The sequence below is a fragment of the Urocitellus parryii genome, chromosome X (assembly GCF_045843805.1).
Source record: "Urocitellus parryii isolate mUroPar1 chromosome X, mUroPar1.hap1, whole genome shotgun sequence".
Classification (NCBI taxonomy): domain Eukaryota; kingdom Metazoa; phylum Chordata; class Mammalia; order Rodentia; family Sciuridae; genus Urocitellus; species Urocitellus parryii.
In genome coordinates, this window is record NC_135547.1 from 34298278 (window position 1) to 34322312 (window position 24035).

Sequence of the window (24035 nt, forward strand, 5' to 3'; positions counted from 1 at the left end):
TTGACCCTCAGGTTGAGTGTGTGAATGTGTATATGTATATTGCCTTAACTGTCCTTGAAGCTGTGTAAATCTGGTGTCCTTCTTTATAAAGAGGTCGAATATTGTGTGCCGTCATCTGCAACACACATGTGGCCTCTTTATTAACCCACTCGGGACAGCGCTCATTAGGACTTAAAGAAGAAAATCAATCAAGTGCAGATGTACATCTTTTCCAAAAAGTTAGGTTTAAATGTTCAATTTAATACATGGAATAATACAACACGCAAAAAATAAATGAAATTTCAGTGACTTTTTGAAGTTCCATTTATTCTAACCAATGTATTCTACAAATTTTTAGCAAAAAAAATGACAATAGGAATCTGAATGTTGAACAATGGATTCACACAGGCATAAATACAATCTTGAATGTCCATGAAAGTTCACAAAATATTGATTTAAAAGACTTGGCCAAAAGACTTATATTCCATTCTAAGATCTAAGCAGTTAAGTCAAACTTTCATTAGGCATTAAAACTTTGGAAAAGGCAGCTGCTAAAGATCTCCAGATGTCTAGCTAAAAATGGGGTTGGTCTTTCACAGTTTATACCTTTTGAGGTAGCTTACTCCAACAAATCTAAGAGATGGTTTAATGAGTCTCAGCTAAGGGTATATTAGAGCCTGCTACATTAGAGTTTAATAGCAGATCCCCAAAAGTACAGCTGAAGAATGGACAAGTTTAGAGGGCTAAGACCAGGCAATCAAAAATGGTATTAGCCAGGTGTGGTGGCACAGTCCTGTAATCCCAGCTACTTGGGAGGCTGAGACAAGAGGAGTAAGTTTGAGGCCAGCCTCTGAAATTTAGCAAGAGTCTCCTTCAAAATAAAAAAGTCTGGGAATATATGTAGCCCAGTGGTAGAGAACTTCTAGGTTCAATCCTCAATACCACCAAAAGAAATAAAAAAAGTTGTTCAACAATCCTTTTCTACAAATGTTCTAGCAGCATGGCCATTATTTTTTACCTGCTGCCTGTCTCCCACTTTAAAAATACCTACACAGGTAGGTATTTTGAGGGTATAATTCTATGGGAGAGTTCTTGTCTAGCATGTGCAAGGTCCTGGGTTCAATCCCTGGTACCACCAAAACATAAAAAGGAAAATTACCTACACATACACTGACTGTGTTCCCCCACATGTGTGTACTCCTACTATTTTCCATACTGTCAATCCATGTTTTTCACACTATGCCAAAATATCCACTTCTTTTTAAAAAAATATTTATTTTTTAATTATAGGTGGACACATCTTTATTTATTTTTTTTTATGTGGTGCTGAGGATCGAACCCAGTGACTCATGCATGCTAGGCAAGTGCTCTACCTCTGAGCCACAATCCCAGAGCCAATATATCCACTTCTAATATCACAGGGATAATGGAATGGCACATGGCATGGTAAAGAGCATAGTTAGTTTATTTATTCTTTAAGACATAATTAAACAAATGTGCACTTGTATCATTTTATTCAGTAGTAAAAGTAAATTTGACTAAACCACCATATTTTTTTTTTGTGGCATCATCTGATGTGGTTTTTATATACTAGAGAATATGAAGTAACTGGAAACAACTCAGCTTCCTGGGATGAGAGAAAAAAAATATGGTCTGGCTAGAATCACCACAACCAAAAGTTTTTGACTTAGTTTGGTGGGCAACCTCAAAGGAATACACCCACACTATTCCTAGTCACTTAAGAAACCCCATTATTCTTGTATTTCAAAAGTGCTGAATTTTATGTTTAAAAAAAGTTCAGTTAAGTGATTCGGAGAGGGAAAAACGTCAGATTTAAAAGGAAGTGTTGTTTCCATAGCAAGATTGAAGCCAGAAAGTAAAAGACATTTTCTAGCTGGTGAAATACTTCCTAAGTGTTCTGAAAAGGTTTATTTATTCCTCTAGAAAGATCATGAAGGATAGGAGCATTTAAATTAAAACAGAAATATTATGAAGTAGAAAAAAATGAGAGCTAAGATTTCTGCTATCCCAGTGGGAAGCTGGAAACAATTGTTGAGAAAATGGTAATAATTATATGAGATTAGAGTTTGAAACTAAGCAGGTGCAGAAAGTGAGTGAAAAGGAGAACTTTAAATCCTAATACTTAATTTATTGCTAGTAAAGAGTTTCAAAGCACTATTAATTGATTGAACAAAACCTGTGATTAGTGGTAATTACAGAGATTTTCTCCACACACTATGATTTTGCTGAATTTCTAAGGAGACAATCAAGACCATTATTGTTAATAGATGGGGAAAATCATATAATGATTTCCATATTTTGTCACAGTTGAACTGAGACAATGTAGTACTCCCTATCCCCCCATGCCCAACTAGGAAACAATTGTCCTTGAGAAGAAAGTAAGTTATAGAGACTATTTTAAAAATAAAGCTTCCTCAAATGAAAAAATAAATTTCCACCGTTAACAATCGCCTGTGGGCTCTGTAACTAATGACAACTAAAAACTATAAAGATTTTAAAGGAAAATTAAAAAAAATCAGCTTAGCCTTTTAATGAGTTTCTCAAGGACAGACTATAAACAAGCCTTTATTATACTGAAAAAAAAATATAAATTTTATGTTTTACAGTATAATGGTTGAAACCTTTAATAAAAAATTCCACTGTAATTAAAATCTTCCTAATAAAGTCCCTTTGAATGTAAAGTCGATATTGACAAAATCCCAGTACATCAAAAGACTGTATAATTCCTTGGGATTCAATCAATTAAATATTTATTAAGAACCTAATGTGTGCAGCACTGTACTAGATACCAAGAGGAGAATATAAGAGAGTAATTTTCAGAAGAGGCAGAAAGTTTGGACTCCAAAATTCTTATTTCTAGCATATATGTAAGTAAGTCTGTACATAGGAATGTATGCCTGGTAGGGATTTCAGTAAGACTTGCCTTTGAGAAGCTATTTGCCTACCCCAAATTCTGCTTAATAGTTTCATAGAAATCCTTTTTTTTTTTTTTTTTGGCAGTCAAACCTCTAATTGATCTCTCACTACCATTTAAGCCTAGTTCTTCCATGGAGATAACTGGTCAACCCTCTTTATATCATTATACCCCTAAGGGGCAATTAAGCTCTTTTAATGATAAAAGTATTCTGATCCTGGCCTTGAACTCATGATCCACCTGCCTCAGCCTCCTGAGCCACTGGGATTACAGGCATGGGTCACTGTGCCCTGCTGAGTTAGCTTTAAATTTTAAGAAACATTGTATACAAAATATTTCCGTGATGTTGCATCTTAAGACAAGACCTATATTCACCAACAAAAAAATTATCTGGGTAGGCCAGGTACTGAAGATTAAACAATTATAACATTAGTAAAGCATATGTTTCTACCCCAAGATTCTATTCATAATGAAACAAATTAAGCTGTCCCCAACACTGAAAGATTAACATAAATAAAATGGGAGGTACACAGGAAATGGCATTCCTAAAACAATCACGATAAGATTATTTGGAAAGAATAATAACATAGAAAAAAATGGGGAAGGACCCATCGTGTAGTCAAGAACTCATTTGCTGTTTTTCATAATCAATCTAATATTAGACTAGGTAGTACTCTTCTTACAGTAAATGATATCTATATGGCAAGTTAATTTACTGGTTTTTTTATGTACACACACAAAATTGAGTTAGATTCAGGACCATTGATGTTTTCCTAATTACAATTCTGATGGGATTATGCATATGCACTCTGGCTGGGGGTTATTATTCTTCCCAATGCATGCTGTTACAATTAAATGACTTGATAGAAATGTCAATGATAAATATATGGAAATAAAAATGTATTCTATAGGGATGTATTCTTCCTTATCATTGATGGGATTTTCTGCACAGCTCTAAGAGTAAATTCTGACTTAAATTAAAAAATCATTATAATCAAACTTTATATCCCTTAGACTGGAAGACACCAAACTGTGATAGCCCACCTCTCTAAGTACATGTTGACTCATGAGGGTACATATACATCAATAGTTCTTACACTGTCCTTTTTATCTTCCATAGAGTTGACCCAAACATTGAAATTTGGAATGTAAATAACTATATACTTCTTCCATAGCTGCTCAATTATAAGACATGTTATATGATCTCAAAAGAAAAACTAATGGCATGCTATGCCTCCCCATCTTATTCATACACACACACACACACACACACACACACACACAGAAATGCTGGACATGCTAAGCATGTGCTCTACCACTGAGCTACATTCCGAGCTCTCATGCTCTAATTTAATGAAAAGTAGAACAATTTACATTGTGCAAAGACATGGAAGATCCAAGAAAAAGCCAATAAGGCCAAGCTAATTAGGGAAAGGTAAAAATACCTTTTAATATTTTCAAGGTTCACATATCCCTTTAAGAATATGGTGCAAGAGCCAGGTGTAGTGGAGCACAACTGTAATCCCAGCAACTGGGAAGCTGAGGCAGGAGGGTTATAAATTTGGGCACAGCCTCAGCAACTCTGTGAGATCCAGTCTCAAAATAAAAAATAAAAAGGGCTGGGGATATAGTTCAGTGGTACAGCAGCCCTGTATTCCATCCCACTACAGAAGAAGAAAAACAAAGAATGTAGTGAAAAATCCAAATTCTCTCCTTAGAAAAACATGACACCCAAAATACAATAATAACAACATGCAACATAAAAATGTCAGGAACCACAGCAGCCCCCATTTAATGATGGGGTTCAAAATCATTGACCACAAAATATACTAGATAATACATTTTTAAGTGAAGCTTCCAAAACATTATCTACCTGTTTTAACTATCTTGCTACAAGGATTATAATTAATTTATCATTCGTTTAATTTTTTAGAGAAATAATTTTGACTGAGATCAAAAAAGATTGCTTACCTATAGTTATATTATAAAAAAAATACTCACCGACTTTTGCAAATGCCTCTTTGAGTTCATCAAGTTCATCTTTGGAAATCTGAGTGGTAGCCATCTCATCCATTTAAAGATCTAAAGAGGAACCAAAAAGGTTTCAGACTTTAAAAGTTTGTGAGGAATATACTATAAGCATTTTTGCTAAATTCTCATTTAAAAGATAATCTAAAGAGAATTGCAAACTACTAAAGGTTTGCAGGATCCAGTTAGGTTACCATATTTGTAGCTATAACCATAAAAAAGAAAACAAAGTAATGAGAAGTCTTCATTTACTGAAAATTATTCAGAAAAAAATATTCCGATTCTTCCTTCTCCCCTGCCCCCCTTGTAGTGCTAGGAATCAAACCCAGGGCCTGGTCGACACTGAGCAAGTGCTTTATGACTGACCTACACACCCAGCCCTGAATCTTCCATTTAAGGACAAAAGCTTAAACTACATTCAAAGCCTGTAAGGAAGGGCCAAGGTACCCCACAACAGGAAATAGATACATAATAGAAATTCTTGCTTATAGTGCCAAAGCCTAAGGTCAAAATCATTTGACCAATGATTCATATAAAATATCACTTTTAGGCCACTTTCACATCCATTCACTGAAAACACAAATTTTTGAATAGCATACTGACATCTATCAGTCACACTATTAAAAGAAGGGTCAAGAGGAAATCAATTAAAACAAATATTTTTGGTTTTGATATAGAAATCACAAGTATATAGCAATATACACATTTTTTTTTGGTAGTGGAGATTAAACCCAGGGGTGCTCTACCACTGAATTATATCCTCAGTTCTTTTTGAGACAGGTTCTTTCTAAGTTGCGAAAGCTGGCCTCAAACTTGTGATCCTCCTACTTCAGCCTCCAGAATAGAATTTTTAAGTTTCTCAGTAAAAATTTGTAAAAATATTTAATTTCCTTGATTTTTCCTCCTGATATAAAATATTTACAATGATGAACCTTTACAGAAAGGGTTTGCTTAATCCTGTAACAGACAAAGATGGTCTAGATCATAATGGATAATCTCCAAATACAAACCTATCAACAATTTTGAACAAAGGAAAAAGAAAATAGTTACATGTTGCTACCACTTTTTGTGCTTTGGGTCCCCCCTACCTTTCTGTTTATTTATTTTTTCTTCTGCAGAACTGGGGATGGAACCCACTAGGGCCTCACATGTTAGGCAAGCATTGAGTTATATCCGCAACCCTTTTAAAATTTTTTATTTTGAGAAAGGGGTTCCCTAAGTTGTCCAGATTGGCCTTGAACTTGTGATCCTCCTGCCTGGCTAGCAATTGGGTTTTCAATACAAAATTACTATCCATGTTCATGAATCATATCATGCAGAACAATGGCTCACAAAGTTTGAAAGTGACAAAATCTAAAACTCATGGCTTGTCTATTTCTAAAGGTCCTTTCCAGCTTAGGCAGTTTGAGTCAGGAATAATTTAATGAAAAGTATAATAATCTACATTGTACAAAGACATGGAAGCTCCAAGAAAAAGCCAATAAGGGGCCTGGGTTGTGGCTCAGTGGTAGAGTGCTTGCCTAGCGAGTATGAGGCACTGGGTTCGATCCCCAGCACCACATAAAAAAATTAAACAAATAAAATAAAGGTATTGTGTCCATCTACAACTAAAATAATATTTACAAAAGCCAATAAGGCCAAGCTAATTAGGGAAGGGTAAATATACCGTTTAATACTTTCAAGGTTCACATATCCCTTTAAGAATAAGGTAAGTAGACAAGTATGGTGGCACATGCCTGCAATCCCAGCAGCTACAGAGGCTGAGACAGGAGGATCTTAAGTTTGAGGCCAGCTTCAACAACTTAGAAAGACCCTGTCTCAAGGGCTGGGGTTGTGGCTCAGTGGCAGAGCGTTTGCCTCACACACATGAGGCACTGGGTTTGATCCTTAGAACCACATAAAGATAAATAAGATATTTTAAAAAAACAGAAATTAAACAGAAGAGCAGTAGTTAAAAAAAGACCCTGTCTCAAAATATAAAATTTAAAAAGGGCTGGTGATGTAGCTCAGTGGTAAAGCATCCCTGAGTTCCATCCCCATTACTGAAACAGACTAAATTTGGCCAATTTCAGAATTTTTTTGAATGCAGGGGGGATTACTTCAGCTGAGAGTGGAGGCTGGAGGGGCTGCAAACTCTCTCCCACTTTGACAGGTGCCAAAGAAGATGAGAGCAGAGATTGCCCACTCAGGCCTAACTACAGGCTAACTAAACTTGCATATGTACATTTCCTGGTCTTTTGTTACTTCCCTGCCTTTGCCAATTTTCAGGAATTTCCAAGATGGAACCTTTGAAACAATTTTCTTCCATCTACCTTCCTTTGAATAAAACCTGTTTTTCCTACTAATTTGACTCTGAATAATTCTGGAGCATTGAGCACTGTGGCCTAGCCTTTTTCCTCCCTGGTGGTATAGGAGTGACAAAAATGAATGAATGAAAGGGTAAAGTGAGTAAAGAAAAACCCCAAATGACAACAAAAATACCACACACAGTTTTTACTCTTATGCTCCTGTACATTTTTTTGTAACTTTTTTAAAAAATATTTTTTAGTTGTAGATTGGTACATTTTTATGTGGTACTGAGGATCGAACCCAGTGCCTCATGCATGCTAGGCAAGCATTCTGCCAATGAGCCACAACCTCAGTCCCTCCTTCAACATTTTTGTATGAAAAAGAAAATTAGAAAAGATGTGCCTGAACATAATCACCTGACTCTCCATCCTTATTCCAGCTGACCAGGAATTTGACCAAATCTTTCACTGCCATTTCTCCTCTCTATAGGTAGCAGGGCTGAATAGGGTAGAAATCTCATTCTTTCCTTCTTCATATCCCCCCACATGCTTCCCACCCCCACTTTTATCCTCATGCCATATTTTAAACATCTGTGAATGTGCCTAGTTCCTGCCCTTGAGGAATTTACAATCTGGGGAGGCAAGCATGTAAATAATTATAGTAGGACACAAAGTGAATTAGTGGCTACAATAAAAGGTACAAATATCCATTTTTTTTTGGAGGGGAAAAGGCTCTGGAAACTTTAAGGATTATTAATTCCTTCACAGGGAGACCAGGAAGGTAGTTCTTTTGTTCTTACAAAATTAGGAAATGCTTAAATCTCATATAGATTATTTTACAGCATCAGTTTACTCCAAAAAATTTATTCTAATGCAATATATACATATATAAATATACATACACTTTTAAGTTTTCTAACTTGTTGATTTTCTTCTAACTGACTTAATAAAAGCCTAAAGTGATGTGTGTGCTAATGGAAAGACTGCTGGGCATGGAATCAAAATCAAAAGATATCAATCAATGCCCTGGTTCTGCTTTTTTTTTTTTTTTTTTTTACTAAAAATATGACCATGAACAAGTTTCTTTAAGCTCTCTGAGCCTCAGTTTCTTCATTTTGGAATAGCAATATTATTTCCCCAGAGTCCTTGTGAAGATTAAAGATGGTACATGTGAAGGCATTCTGTAAACTATAAAATATTAAGACAGCAACTTCAAATCCTTAATGAAAGAAAATGGGGAATAAATAACCATAAAATAATTGTGAGAGGCTACATAAATATTAGGGCATTCGTTTTACTAAGAGCCTTTAAATAGGATACATGAAAAGTTATCTCATCTCCCCTATAATTATTGACTACAGAATATAATAGGTCTCCCTAATATATAAAAATTACAAGCCTTTAGTTAAAGTAATTTAAGGATGGACCTACAGAAAACCTGTCAGCCACTTTTTACCTATGATTCAGTTTGGCTCCTTCATAAAGCCAATTTCTAAATACAACCTCAAGAGTAGAGAAGTGATACATTGAAAAAAAAAACTAAGCTAATTTTAAATATTTTCAAAAGAGCTCACACTTGTTAATATTGTCACATTCCTAATTTACTTTTTTCCATGAACAATTGAAAATAAAAGAAAAAGAGGTGAAAAAAATAAATAGTACTTGCTGAATATAAGTTTAACCCTCATTTTACAATATGTGACTGACAGCAAAGGGAAAGGCTGACTTTGAAATGTGTCTTTCTTTTTCCTCAGACTGTATTCCCACAAAAGTGAACTTAATATTTACAGGTCATGAGAAAGAGAAGACTGATATTCAAAGAAAGAGAAATATATTTTCCCTCCATTTTCACTTAGCAAATGAAATGCAAAGCAAAAGCAAAATCTCCCAGGGCCTCTATATTTTTCTGAATTCTCCTGTCTACAAAGCATTTTGATCTGCCCCCAGTTGTTTTTTTTTTTTTTTTTCCCTTAGCTCCAATGACCACCTCCTCTGTATAAGGAAAAAAGCAGGGGAAAAAAAAAAAAAAAAAAAGCAAAACCTCTCTCCCTAAACATCTGAGACACAGGAAAACAGATTTTCAACTAAGGGAATAAAGCAAAAGCAAACAAAACCTTGTTTGTTTGTTTTTTTTCATAAAAGGATATGGTGTACAACTGGGTATGAATTCAGGGCGTCACCCATAGAAGAATCTTATGCCTATGAAGTCATCCCTAATTACAGAGTTTGACTAACAATACAGCAATTATGAAACCATTCCACTGGCTCATTTAACTATACATAAACCCTGAACACAAATCTTTACCGAGAAAGGTGTTGCTACTACTACCTGAAACTATTACTCAAATTCTGAAAGGTATTTGAGGAAGAAGAGGAGGGGTGCCTGTTTTCATCTCCTAAGCCACTAACCTTAAGTAGCTCACTGAATAAATAATCTACTTACTAGGGTATTGCTATTCAGTCCCAAGTCAGGGTCAGGAGGAAGGGTGTGGACATCAGTCAGTAGAAAAATCAACTTTATCAACTTGACATTTTTTTCTTCTTGAAATTGAAAGACAATTAAGGGGATAAAAATGGGATATGGCTTGGTGGTACACTGCTGGCCTAGTACATATGAGGCCCTGGGTTCTATTTTAGCAATGAAACAAAAAAAGTGGGATACTCGCCATAGACTTTATCCTAGCCACTAGTATGCTAGGTAAATAGTATTGGGAAAGAGAAGCTTGATTACTTAAATTAGAGATTGGGTAATACATACTGAAAGTTCAGATCATGAAGCAATAAAGGGTGAATGAAACATGGAAGAATACATTAGTTCACTATGAAGGGGGGGCAGGTAACCCAACAATGTAGCCACCATTACCTGTGAACAATTCAAGAATGGGCAACAAAGAAGGGGTATGATTTGTTACCTTCTCTCATCCAAAACAGGCACTGCTTTTGCAACACCCACACTTCACATACCTACCTGTACCAACAGAAACTGCTGTGCTGCCTCCTCTCAAGTTAGGTAGGTCAATAGCACTAGTTTCCAGGTTAGATGCGTCTGTAACATTCTGTGGGCTAAAGCTCACCTACCCTTAGTATAATTATTAAAGTTCTTAGTGTTATGTTTCCAATGACTCTTCAAGATTTCAACTTGAATGTCTAGCACATTTATCCACTTCTTCATCTATATTCATCAAGCCTTCATTAAAGGCTAAATATGGAGCGAGCACTGTGTTGGATGCTGTACATATAGCTGGTTAGGTACTTTTTAAAATATTTATTTTTTAGAAGTAGTTGGACACCATACCTTTATTTTGTTTATTTTTATGTAGTGCTGAGGACTGAACCCAGGGCCTCGCACGTGCTAGACAAGCGATCTACTGCTAAGCCACAACCCCAGCCCAAATTCCCTTTTCTCAGGAAAAGCTTACTTTATAGTAGGGGAAACAGATGCATAAACAAAGTTATCATATTAGTGCTATCAAAGTCATATATAACTGAGTGGTGGTTGCCAGGGAATGTTTTCTGAGAAGAAGAGTTTTGAACTTTATCTGAGAGCACAGGGAAGACTTTCTCAGATAGATATCACTGGTGTGAAGGTGTTCTAGGCACAGAAACAGAAGCAGAAGATGGTATCTAGAGCTGCAGAAAGATGGGGCGGCTGGGGTTTTGTGCCTAGGGTTAGTGGCAGGCATAATTACAGCAGGTCAGAGTTCAACTCAGACGTGAACAAGGGAAAAGAAAAGTCAGTGAGGAAGATTCAACTGAACTTAATGTCACATTATCTTCTCTTTAAAATGTTTGTTTATTGCAGTGCTGAGGCTGGAACCCAGGGCCCTATGCATGCTAGGCAAGCACCCTATCACTAAGCTACACCCGCAGCCAACCCTCCCTCCTGCCAAATTGGGTCTCGCTTTCAACTTCCCCCTTTCAACTTCCCCATTTTCCTGTCTCCAGCTGTGTAAATCTGAGACTGATTTGGCTATAAGGAACAAATGGAACCAAGGAACCAAGCCTTCTGGATTCTTCCTTTGCAAACTCTGGGATTCTTCCATCTTATTGTGTTATCACCTCAGGTCTAGTCTATTCCAAAAGCCTTTCAGCTGATCTGCCTTTAGTCCTGTCTCCCTCGAATACAATCTTTCCACTGCAAACTTCCCAAAAATCAGATCTCATGATTGTTCCATACAAAAGGAAGCCCTAACTCTTTAGCAGTTTTTATTATCCTAAATTTTCCTGAGTTGATACCTGCTTATCTTTCCAATGTCACCTCCCATTACATGGACTGCACCCTTGAATGCTACACTTGAAAGATACCCTATTCCCCAAATATACCACATATTTCCCCACTTCCATTCCTCTTCCTCTGTGGATTCTCTTTAGTTGAATGTTCTTCACACCCTTCTATCTACTCTTCAAGAGCATCTTTCAAAAAAGTCTTTTCAGATTGACCCCACAGAGATAAGATTCCTCAATTCCCAGAATTTTCACAGAAGAGTATGTTTCCTTCCATTGTACAACCCTGGATTATCTCAGACCATTCCAATTTTAAACATCTTCTTTCACTGTCAGACCACATGTGCCATTTTTAAAGAAATTTGAAAGTACAGTCACAAGAATAGCACCTTAATACTCTTACACAAAGCTCTTTGATGGATGGGACCGTATCTCATTCATCCTCATACTTCCATCCCCTATCACAATGCCTGCACAGAGCAGGTAATAATAATTAATATGATAATATAAAAACATAAACTTGTAAGGTTGTTGGTTTTTTTGTTTGTTTTGCAGTGCCAGGGATCAAACTCAGGCCCTTGTAGATGCTAGTCAAGTGCTTTACCACTGAGCTACACTCTGTGGTTCACTTTTAAGTTTTTATTATAGCAGCTAACAGTAACAGATGACTTATTTGCTAACCATGCTAAACCCTTTATATACTTTATGTACATTACTTCTCCAAAAAAATCCACAAGCCTGGTAATAATGTTATTCCTATTTTACAGAAGAGCAACAGGTTTAGACAATGAGTAACTTGGTCAATGTTACACAGTTAGAAAAAGCAGACCAGGTTTCAAATGCAGGCCTGACACCAAAGTCAGTACTCTTGAACCATTATCCTAGAGAGCCTCCTTAACAACTTATTGAATGAATTTACTTCCCCAACAAGACTCATTAGAGTAGAAATTCAAAACAGGCCCACTGGTGCTCTCCTGTAATTTCAGAACTCAGGAGGCTGAGGCAGGAGGATCACAAATTGGAGATCAGCCTGGGCAATTTAGAGAGACCCTATTTCAAAATTTTAAGGAGTATAGCTCAGTGGTGAGCACCTCCCTAACATTTACGAGGCCCTGGGTTCAATCTGCAGTACCAGAGAGGGGAAGAGCGGGGAGAGTTAAAAAAAAAAAGGTGATAGGCTGGATATGTAGCTTAGTGGTGAAGTACCCCACGTTCAATTCCTAGTACTACAAGACAAATAAATAGTGCATTCTCAATAATTACATTTTGAATTAAGAATGGCCCACAGTACTCACAACCATCTGATCATGCCAGTCTCCTTTCAGGAAGCTGTAATTGCTCATGCCTAAATTAATTGCCTAGTTTCTGCCTGATATTCCAAGTCTTCTAGAGTGTTCCCAACTAGTCACACCTAACCAGTTTTATATTTTCTTCAACAATACTCAGAAGAAGCTTTTAATCTTAAGTCTTGTCTTCAACAGGTCCTGTTAAGTCCTTCAATGACACCTTTGGTTTCATCCTGCCCTCTTCCTCTTTTTTCTCTCCCACTTTATCTACTTGTCACACTTAAAATGCTCTCCTTTTACATTTTCTTCTGTGCCAATCCAAATTTGACTCACTCTTCAAGGTTAGGCAGAAGCCTCCTCTTCTCCCAAAGCTGGTTTCCCAATGATTCCAACTCCCTATGATCTTTCTCTTCAACTCCCACAGAATTTAGAATCTTGCCATGAAATTTAGCAATTTAATTATAGACTTCCTCCTGTAGTTATATAAGTAGAGGAGAGTCTAGCTGGGATGTCCATCATCCTCCTTGATTCATTTCATCTGCTTCCTCCACACAGATCCTCAGACTTGGACATAGAGAATAATCCTCCTCAATAAAAAAGAACTATCCTTTCACTGACAGCACACAAATACTTGTCTAATTCCATGCTGAGTCTTATTTTAAGATTGTTTCTGAAAACAGAGTTTAAACTTTCTCTTGCATACTCCCCCCATGTTATGTTCAACATAACCAAACACTCAAGGCCTGACTTTAAAAATATTTCAACCAATGTAATTCCCAGCATGCTGAAAATCCAGTAATCACAGAAATTATGATTGAAAAGCTAAGTCTGCAGGGCTCCATGACTTTATCACCTAAATTGTAATGTGGAAGAAACAAGTTTCTGGAGTAGTTAAGTGGCTTTGCTCAAGACAGAGCTATGATGTAAAACTAAATGAATAAAATGTAAAACTAAAAGAATATATGGGAAGAGAAGTAATTAACTTCTCTTACCATAACAATAGAAGTGACAGTGTTTCCCAAAACTCTTAGCAAATGTGACCATATTGAGAAATAAGAATAGTTGCCAGAAAATGTAGACAGGGACCTCTCTAGCTACTATCAATTTGTTTTCATTATTTAAAGGATAAAGGATTAACTTAAACATTAACTGAGAGCAAATACGAATTGTATGAAACATACAGAATATACACAATAGGTTCAACAAAGCCTATTCGGAGGTCTAAAAGTTGTTCTTCAAACATTTGTATGGCTAGGTGTAATGGCTCATGCCTAAAATCCCAGTAATTCATGAGGCTGTGGCAGGAGGATTGTAAGTTGGAGGCCAGCCTGGGCAATTTAGCAAAATTCTGTCTCAAAAAAAAAAAAAAAACAGGGCTGGGGCTGGGGATGTAGCATGGTAGAAGACCCCTGGGTTCAATGCCCAGTACTACAAAACATACAAATATTATTATAAAATTGGCCCTGACTGTAAAACAGTCCATGGTCTTTGAAAATAAGCACTCGGGGGTGTACCCATTGGTAGAGTGCATACTTAGCCTCCACAAGGCCTTGAAAAAGAATAGAGAAAAACAAAAAGAAGGGCTGGGGTGGTGGCTCAGTGGCGGAACGTTTGCCTAACATGTGTGAGGCATTGGGTTCGATTCTCAACATCACATAAATAATAAAAAAAATGGTCCATTGACAACTTAAACAATTAAAAAAAAATCGAAGCAAAGCACTAAGAAAAAGAAAAGCAGCACACAAATGCTTCCCTTCTCTGTGGCACATTCATTCCTATATATGACGACCTTCTGTGTCACTATATTTAATATTTCTTAATTTCATCCTCTTGAATGCTAAGTACTATGAACAACCACTCCCAACGTATCAGTGCTAATAACTTAGTCTTAATATAAACATAACCAAACACTCAAGTATCTATGTAGTTTACTTTTCATTTTAGGATTCTTTTTCCTCACAGAATTTTTCTCAAGGAGCAAAGAAAGAGGCTAGGAGTTTCATTTACTTCCTTTTAGTAAACTTACATGGACTCTTGGTAGAGCAGTAAAGTGGACAGAAGAAATGGTGAAGAATTTTACAGCTCACTAATTCTAGCACATTAACATTATTAAAAATTGCTTGTTGTTATTACAGAAGACAAACTTCTATGAAAGCAATATCAAACACAGAAACAGCAAACTTTGCACAGCAAAGTTATTTTTCATGCTTAGATCTTTTAGTAATTTTATTTTACATACACTGCCAGCCCTTAATAGTTTTTTTTTTTTTTTTTTTTTGAGCCAGGGTCTCACTAAGTTTCCAAGTTGGCCTCATACTTGTGATTCTCCTGCTTCATCCGCCTGCTGGGCCTACCAAGTAGTTGGGATTACAGGCATGCACCAATGCACCCGTCTACTCTACCATTAAATGTCAAGAAGAGTGTTCTATCCTGCATGTGTGCTGCCTCACAGCCCCCTGAAAATGCACAAGAGATCTATAAAGATTTTTTTAGATCAAGGATTGAACCCAGGGGTGATTAACCACTGAGCCACATGCCCAGTCCCCTTTTTATGTTTTATTTTGAGGCAGGGCCTTGTTAAATTGCTCAGGGCCTCACTCCAGTAGCTGAGGCTGGCTTTGAACTTGCCTCTTGCCTCAGCCTCCTGAGCTGCTGGGATCACAGGTGTGCACCACTGCACCTGTCCCTATAAAGGTTTTTTTTTTTTTTGGAAGGACCAAGGAGCAGAGATGATTCTTATGTGTGAAATCATGCACAGAGTTATAGCTTAATATAATATTTTTAATATCTTTGTTCTCTTCCTATTTCTATAATATACAAAACCAATGAAAAAAATCTCAAGTTTCCTGTTCGTATTATTTTAAAGGAAATACATCATAGAATCATAGTTTTTGCTAACCAATATCTGCTCTTCCCCATGCTGCTGTAGCCTCTTTCAGTGTGATGACCATCTACTTCTGTCTCCTCCAGTTGTTTGTGAGCTCCTTGAAAGTAGGGATGGTATCTGACTTGATTCTGTATCTTGGTTTACAATGCTGGTAGAATAATGGTAGAATAAATAAATTTTGATGGGGGTGAGTAGGGCAGGTGAACAGACCCACACATCAAGCACGCTATCTAGTTATCTCATGTGTTTTTTGTTTGTTTGTTTTTTTGTACTGGGGATTGAACTCAGGGGCACTTGACCACTGAACCACATCCCCAGCCCTATTCTGTATTTTATTTAGAGATAGGGTCTCACCAAGTTGCTTAGTCCCTAGTTTTTGCTGAGTCTGGCTTTGAACCTGTGATCTTCCTGTCTCAGCCACCCGAGACTTGTGAGGGCTGGGGTCATAGCTCAGTGGTACAGCACTTGCCTAGCACGTTTGAGGCACTGGGTTCAATCCTTAGTACCACATGAAAATAATGTCTATCTACAGCTAAAAAATTTATTTTAAAATATGCATACTAGGCTTGACCTGGGCATAGTGATGCATGTCTGTAATCCTAGTAATTTAGGAGACTGAGACAGGAAGATTTGTAGTTTCGAGGTCAGCTTTAGCAATTTAGTGAGACAGGTCTCAAATTAAAACAAAACAAAACAAAAAACCTTTAAAAATGGCTGGGTGTGGTGGCACACGTCTGTAATTCCAGTGGCTTGGGAGGCTGAGGCAGGAGGATCACAAATTCAAAGCCAGCCTCAGCAATTTAGCAAGCCCCTAAGCAACTTAGTGAGACCCTGTCTCAAAATAGACAATAAAAAGATTTTGGGATGTGGCTCAGTGGTTAAGTACCCATGGGTTTAATCCCTGATACCAAAGGAAAAAAAAATCATCAAGACATAATAATGTTCTCACATTCTTCACATGCAATTGGCCTGTTATCATGCCTTACCTATCTACTCTTGTTTAATACTTCAAAACACTACAAAACTCTTTAAAATGTTTATAACCTGTACTTTGAATTTAGCTGAAAGTCAAACAAAGGTCTGTTTAGAAACAATTTTTCCTGGGGCTGGGGATACACTCTGTAGTAGAGCACTTGCCTAGCATGTGCTAGGCCCTAGTTTTAATCCCAGCACTACAATAAACAAACAAACAAATAAACAAAGCAACAAATTTTTGCAGACATGGAGCGCATTTCTCTTTTACTATATTGTACTTCATGCACCGATCACGTTTTGATGGGCTTTCAATTTATAGACAAAGTTAATACAAATAAATATAAATTGCTCCAAGTTAAAGCTGTGATTAAGTTTTGTATTATGAACACTTTCAATAGATAATAATAAGAGAAAAAAGTACCCATTAATATACCACAGGTTCTACCTTTATTAGGATTTATCCACAACTGCTTCATTTAATCTGTCTTCCTGTCCTCTCTCCTTTTTTTTCTCCTTCCTTCTCTAAATTATTTTAAAGTAAACCCCATACAAGCCATGATTTCACCCTTATATGGCTACAAAGAAATGAATTCAATTTTCTGGATGTACCTCTATTCTATGCTAGAATCAGGTATAAGCTAGATTCTAATTGATCTTTTTTTTTTCTGTACTAATACATATGAGTCACTCAAACCCCAAAAGGGTGCCCAGTCCTGTGTCATTTCCTGGAGTAGTATCAAATAATTCCATTTTAAGTAAAAGTTTCCTTTCCTCTTCAATGACTATTTAAAACAAGTTGATAAATAACTTTCCCATCAATAGAAACATTTAATTTTACTTCAATTGAAGGCATTCTTTAAGTGCTTACCAGGTAAGAATTTTGTAGATATTGAATGCAAGTCTTAATAATGGTCTAAATATAATCAAACTCAAAGATGTAATAGAGAGATACCTATTTTTACCAAGCTAAAGCTCATATTAAATCTTTGGATTGAAATGGGGCACACTTCTTTTAATATTTTTATTGTTATAGATGGACACAATACCTTTATTTTATTTACTTTTTTATGTGGTGCTCAGAATTGAACCCAGTGCCTTACACATGCTAGGCAAGTTCTCTACCACTGAGCCACAACCCTAGACTGGGAACACCCCTTTTAAAAGCTTTAATCTCTTTCATATTTCCCAAATACATTTTTATGCTGTCCAAAATAAATCTGAATAGATTATGGAAAAATAAATCTGCTAATAAAATTAATTAACCTTCACATCTGAGAAATATAACCAGTCTTCTTTCTAGTGAAAATTAACTGAGCTTGAGTGAGGCTCAGGGCAATCTTAGGGAGGTGTATATGTGTGTGTGTATGCACACACAAGATTATTTAGTGTGCTGCAACTCAAAACAAAAATATCATAAAATGTTATGACTTACAACTCAGAAATCACTATACACAGTTTCAGCTCCTACTTCCAGCTAAGCAGAAAGCTTGTCTATTCAACACTGAAAGTGCCTCCTGCAGTGTCATACCCTCTCAAATACAGTATTTAACTGAAAAAACTAGATTTTTATGTTTCAGATTTCACTTTTTATATTCATATAGGTATATTAACTACAACCAATCTGAGAAATGACGCTGAACTCAGAGTTGGGATTTACTATGTAACTAGCTACACTGCCTTTTTGCCAGAAATTTTGAGAAATAAAACTTAAAACAATTATTTACTCTATCTGATGGTAAACCCTGGTAAGTGTATGGACACTAGAAATCACTACCAGGGTATAGTAATACCACCTAAATTTCATCACCGGCGACTTTTGTGTATTTTGTACTTCATAAACATAAGAATTGTTTGACATAAGTCATTTTGTAAGAGTCAAATATTAATCTAATCATGACATGTTCTGTCATGACAGACACCTCAAATTCTATTTCACAGAATTTGGAAAAACCATTTAACAAGGATCAAAGGCATTTGAAATCCTGCCTCCTCCCTGCTTCCTCCCCAAAGCACAGATAATAATTTCTATCCTTTAAGATGGGCATTTAACTTCATTAATATGTCTGTATAACTAGGGAGTTCTAAATCAATTTTTTGAACATACAAAGTCACTAGAATATTCCCAAACTAAAGGAAAAAACAGAATATACACAGAACAGGTCAGATTCCAAACTTCAAAAACTCAAAATAAATTTGACTTGAGCAAATATTATTTAGAAAATGATTCCAAATGTTCACCAAATAATAGGAATTTTAAGCCTTTTTTAGAAGTAAATTTCTGATTGAATATTTAGTAATATAAAAGTTAGAGCCTAACAAAATAATATTAAAATAGTTACCCTTCTGCGACGAGAGCAAACCTGTTTCCTTTCTCGCTGCACTAATAGAACGAACCTTCTCCCACGCCCAAAACTGGCAATCTGGAAGCCCAACATTCTTCTTACAATTGCATCTTTAGAGAGCAAGTCACAACACTTCCTGCTAGCAAAGGAGAACACCCTGACAAAAGAATGATACAATACATATGAATCCCCTTCCTGTGGGCCTTGAGATCCTTTGCCATGGATTTAATAAATTCTAACTTAATCACGACACTAGGAGAAAAGATTATTTTTTCATTTCAGCTCCACTTTTAAAACCATACAAGGACCCAAGGGAATTTAAAGTTGGTTCAGGTCAAATAGCTACAACCCATATACCTATTTAGAGTTTGAACAGTAGCCAAGTAACCTGCTTATTTTAGAACGCATGGAACAGCTTCTCCCTAGTGCCCAAGTCACTCAACCATAGTCAAGTACATTACTTAGAAAGGCAAGTTAACTGTCTCAGACCATTTATATTCTCCATGATTCATTTTGATCCACATATAACATTTACACTCCATATGCTGGTTGTTGAAGAATTTATTTAAAATTATGTATATTTTGGTTTTTATTGAAAATATAAGCTCCTGAAGGAACTACATTTTTTTCTGACAAAATTTTTTTCATAGCACATAGGAGTAAGCCAATATTCTCTGAACTGGGTAATTTTCTATTGAGAAGCAGGACTACAAAGTAAAGAGCTCTGGAGCTGGATTGGGTTCAAATCCTGGTTCCACAATTTACTACCTGTTGTGTCCTTGGGCAAGTTGCTTAAACTCTTCTGCCTCATTTTCTCATTCAGGATAATGATAATAATAACTATTTCAGGCAGTGGATGTAGCTCAGTGGTAGACCACTTGACCAGCAGGCATGAGGCCCTGGGTTTTATCCTCAGCACAACAATATCAATCAACCAATCAATACCAATTCATTTAATAGTAACTATGTTATTGTTGAGAGGCTTAAATGATTTAATATATGCCATAAATTTAGATTACAGCCTGGCACATGGTAAGTACATGATATGATAACTGCTCTCATTAAAATTTGCTTTTAAACTGTCTAGCAATCTGATCAGTGAATTGCTAAATTAAGCAACTGGTTAGTTGTGAACACCCTTTATGGAAATGAAGAAAAAAAAGTCAATGGGAGTACTGGACTAGGCTCAGGACACCATTTCTATACACTGACACAGGACAAGTTAAAATTTTGAGAGGAAATGTGGCACAACGGAAACATTGAGGACTTAGCTATTTGACAAACTTCAAGTCTCTGTGACCTGGAACAAATTTCGTAGCCTCTCTGAGCCCCATGTTCTTTAGCAATAGAAGTTTGTTTGTTTTATTTTAGTACTGGGGATTGAACCTAGCGGCACTTTGCATTAAGCTACATCCCCACCCCCCTCCTTTTAAATATTTTTTGAAAATCTGCTTATTTATTTATTTATTTTTAAAAATATGTGGGTTTTTTTTTTAGATGTTGATGGACCTTTATTTTATTCATTTATTTATATGCGGTGCTGAGACTCAAATCCAGTGCCTCACACATGTCAAGCAAGTGCTCTACCCACTGAGCCACAGCCCAGACCCTATTTTGCTTATTGATATGTGGTGCTGGGAATTGAACACAATGCCTCACACGTATGAGGCAAGCGCTGTACCGCTGAGCTACAACCCCAGTCCCCCCAGCGTTTTGTTATTTTTTATCTAGAGACAGGGTCTCGCTAGTTGCCCAGGTTGGCCTCAAACTTGTGATCCTCCTGCTTCAACCTCTCAAGCTTCTGGGATTATAGGCATGTACTACCACACCTGGCAACAATGGAGCTAATTCCACATAACTTCAGAAGGCTGCCATGATGATCAAAAAGAAGCATGAGAGCATCTGGGTCCAGGAAGGTGCTCAGTAAGTGGCAGATATTATTATAATCTGTCTGGAGTAAAGCATAATACTACAATCTACTCTGTCTACCTCTGCAAATGGAAAAAGTGAAGATAATAGATACTCAGTCTTTTATAAAATATAAAACAAGGTGATGCATCTTATTTATGATATACTGGCTTCTTGGCATATGGAGTCGAGTCATAGTTCATTCACCTGTGAAAAGAAGCCCTCACTGGTCAGTCCCCATTATGAAGCAGGCGGTGTTCTCCTGTCCTCATCACTAACCACCACCAGCAGACGCTGGATTACATCTCGTCTCCTTAATGGAAGTACTTTAATTTATTGCACCAAACACTAAAACTGCATGAAATATCAAAAAGCAACACAATCCAGAACAGAAGGAACATAGCAGCAGGAGCCAGAGGACATGTTTTTCCATCTGTCTTTATTGCCATCTGTCTTTATTGCTGACTCACTATGTGAATGAAGCCTCTTCAACTTTCTGAATTTCTTCATGTGTACAATAAGCATAGCACTGTCTGCCTGCAGCCATGGTAGAGTATAGGAAGTAGTAAGGAGCTACCAAGGAATTTGAGCTAACTGGAAGATTATATATGTATGCATTAGCATGCATTTTGCAGGCAGAGAAAATTGGGACATAAGCAACTGCCTTAGGTAAAAAGACAGTATCAATGTTAGACCAGAAATGTTGGGTTTTTCCCAGCCTTACCTTCTCTTCAGCCACACCTGTCACCTCAAGCCACTTAGATGGCTTTGTCTCAAGTGCTATTTAACTACCTTTTTCAGAGATGTAGCATTACCATTGAAGAAATTAACATTTTTAAACATAAAAATATTCTGAGAAGAAAACTTTCTCATTTTCATGCACAAGTTTTACAGGTCCTTACACTAGGGCTACTTAAAAATATTTTAAACTTCCCCATTCTTGTTCATCTGGAACATATATACTTTCCAAACTCATAAGGTTCCCTCTGCTACCCCCCCACCCCCACCCCGGCAGTACTGGGGATTGAATCCAGGGGCACTTTACCACTTAGCTACATTCCCCAGTCCTTTTAATTTAATTTTATTTTGAGACAGGGTCTTGCTTAGTTGCCCAGGCTGGCCTCCAATCTGCCATCCTCCTGCCTCAGCTTCCCAAGTAGCTGGGCTTATAGGTATGTGCCACCACCCCTGGCTAGAGGCTAATCTTTGATCAGAGTAAAATCTACCAACTTCAAGTCACTGATTTCAAAGTCTATTTACCATGACAGAATTGTTTTCAACTGCATAATATTGTAGTCAATGTACTAGGAATAGATACTCCCTTTGAATTGACTTGGGAATATAGCTCAGAGGTACAGTATTTGTCTAGCAGGTATGCAGCTCTGGGTACATCCCCAGCACCACAAAAGGGAAAACAAGGCACAGTTTTTAAAACTTAGTAAATTTTGGGGAAGGAATTTCCTAAAGGACAGTTCTGCCACATCAACTGTGTGACCAGTTTTCATCTATGGCTCATTTTGTAAAAGTCTATCTCATTCACCATCTGAGGTGTGTGTGGGTGTGCAGAGAATAGAGGGGAGTGTGTTTGTGTATGTCTATTGTGTGTGACTTCGTGTGTTATAGAATCTGTTTTTACTACTGGTAAGGAAAATTGGCTTGGGAATAGAGGATGGTGGCAAGGATTGTGTAATAAGTTTTACGTTTTTACAAGCAGGCCACAGAATGAAAACAACTTTTACGTTGCATTCCAAATTCATCATAATGAATACTAAGGACAGCTAATGGAAACCAAGCTCTAACAGCTGTGACAAAACACACACCTATGGACATATGCACCCCTCGGGCTGGAAAGAGACACACCCAAAAAAGGATCAGGAGACTTGCAATATGCAGTTAGAAGACGAAACACAGACATAGTATTTTTAAGGTCTCCTTCCAACTTTCATCCAAACGTCATGCTCTCCACCACACCCAGCACTAGGTATGCTCTTTCTGTGTGTGACATATACACTGGAGGCCTCTCCCAGTGTGTTTAATGACACACCACAACATCATCTATTTTCCTTTCATGGAACAGGATTTTCCTATCTTTGTCACTTAAAAAGCAAAGCAGACTAATAAGTAACACAGTGAGTGAAACATCAAAGCAGAGAGATCTAACATACAAAGCAGGAGCCAAATTAACATGCTGGAAACTGCTACTGTAATTTTGAGCCATATTGGAAAGTTTAAGAAATTTATACTAGAAGCAATATTAAGTATACAAACGTCCTGTTGCACAGATGTATCAATTTGAACAATCAAGTGGATCTGGTTTCTGTAAACATTTTTTTCTTTTTTTTCCCCCCAGTGCTAAGCAATGAACCCAGGGTTTTGCGCATGCCCTTAGGCAAGTGCTTTAACCTGAGCTACACCCCAGAGCCCCAGTAATCTTTTTTTTTTTCACATTTGGGGAGAAAAATAAGTCACAAAAATATCTTAATTTCAATATTCTGAGGGACATCCCCCAGATACTGAGTATTTATTAGCTCTTTGTGAAATAAAGTAATCAAATGTTGAAAATCAAAAAGGATTATTATTGCATATTGAATGATCTACTTTGTCCTAATGCATTAAAAACAAAAGTTTGAAATAAAGACAATTTTAAGTATGAATTTTTAAAACTTGTTAACACATGGGGCAGGGACCGATTTAAAAGACATCTGGCGGGGGCTGGGGTTGTGGCTCAGCGGTAGAGTACTAGCCTAGCACGTGCGAGGCACTGGGTTCGATCCTCAGCACCACATTAAAAAAAATACAAATAAAATAAAGGTATTGTGTCCAACTACAACTAAAAAAATATTTAAAAAAAGACATCTGGGGCTGGAGATATAGCTCAGTGATACAGTACTTGCCTAGCATGAGTGAAACCCTCATGCTAGACCCCAAGCACCGCTAAACAAATAAATAACATGATAAATGACATCTGTGTTTTGTTCAGTTAATAAAAACATACAAAGACATAAGGGATATATGCTCTATACCGTTCTGAGGATCTCTCATTCAAAGAGGAGGAAAGGTATGAGAGAACAGGAAGGCTTAGAGGAAGAAGGGCAGAGAAATGAAGACAGGAGAGGAAAGGAGAGAAACAACAACAAATTCCAGCTAACCTAGTAGTTCTTAAAGTTTTGGACCTAAAGACAT

The 24035-nt window shown here is 36.9% G+C and overlaps 1 protein-coding gene across 2 annotated transcripts in view; it reads right to left on the minus strand.

Moving 5' to 3' along the window:
* The window catches only part of Pls3 (plastin 3), an 85908-nt gene that overhangs the window by 34445 nt on the left and 27428 nt on the right, over positions 1–24035 (minus strand). The window contains exons 1-2 of one of the 2 annotated variants that reach the window (XM_026410990.2): positions 18942–19033; positions 4916–4996 (exon numbers count right to left, since the gene is read on the minus strand). In XM_026410990.2, the coding sequence (XP_026266775.1) occupies positions 4916–4988 (73 nt within the window). In that variant the 5' untranslated portion in view covers positions 4989–4996; positions 18942–19033. Of the gene's footprint in view, positions 1–4915; positions 4997–18941; positions 19034–24035 lie in introns of those variants that run through there. The other variant, XM_026410988.2, reaches the window with a different exon arrangement.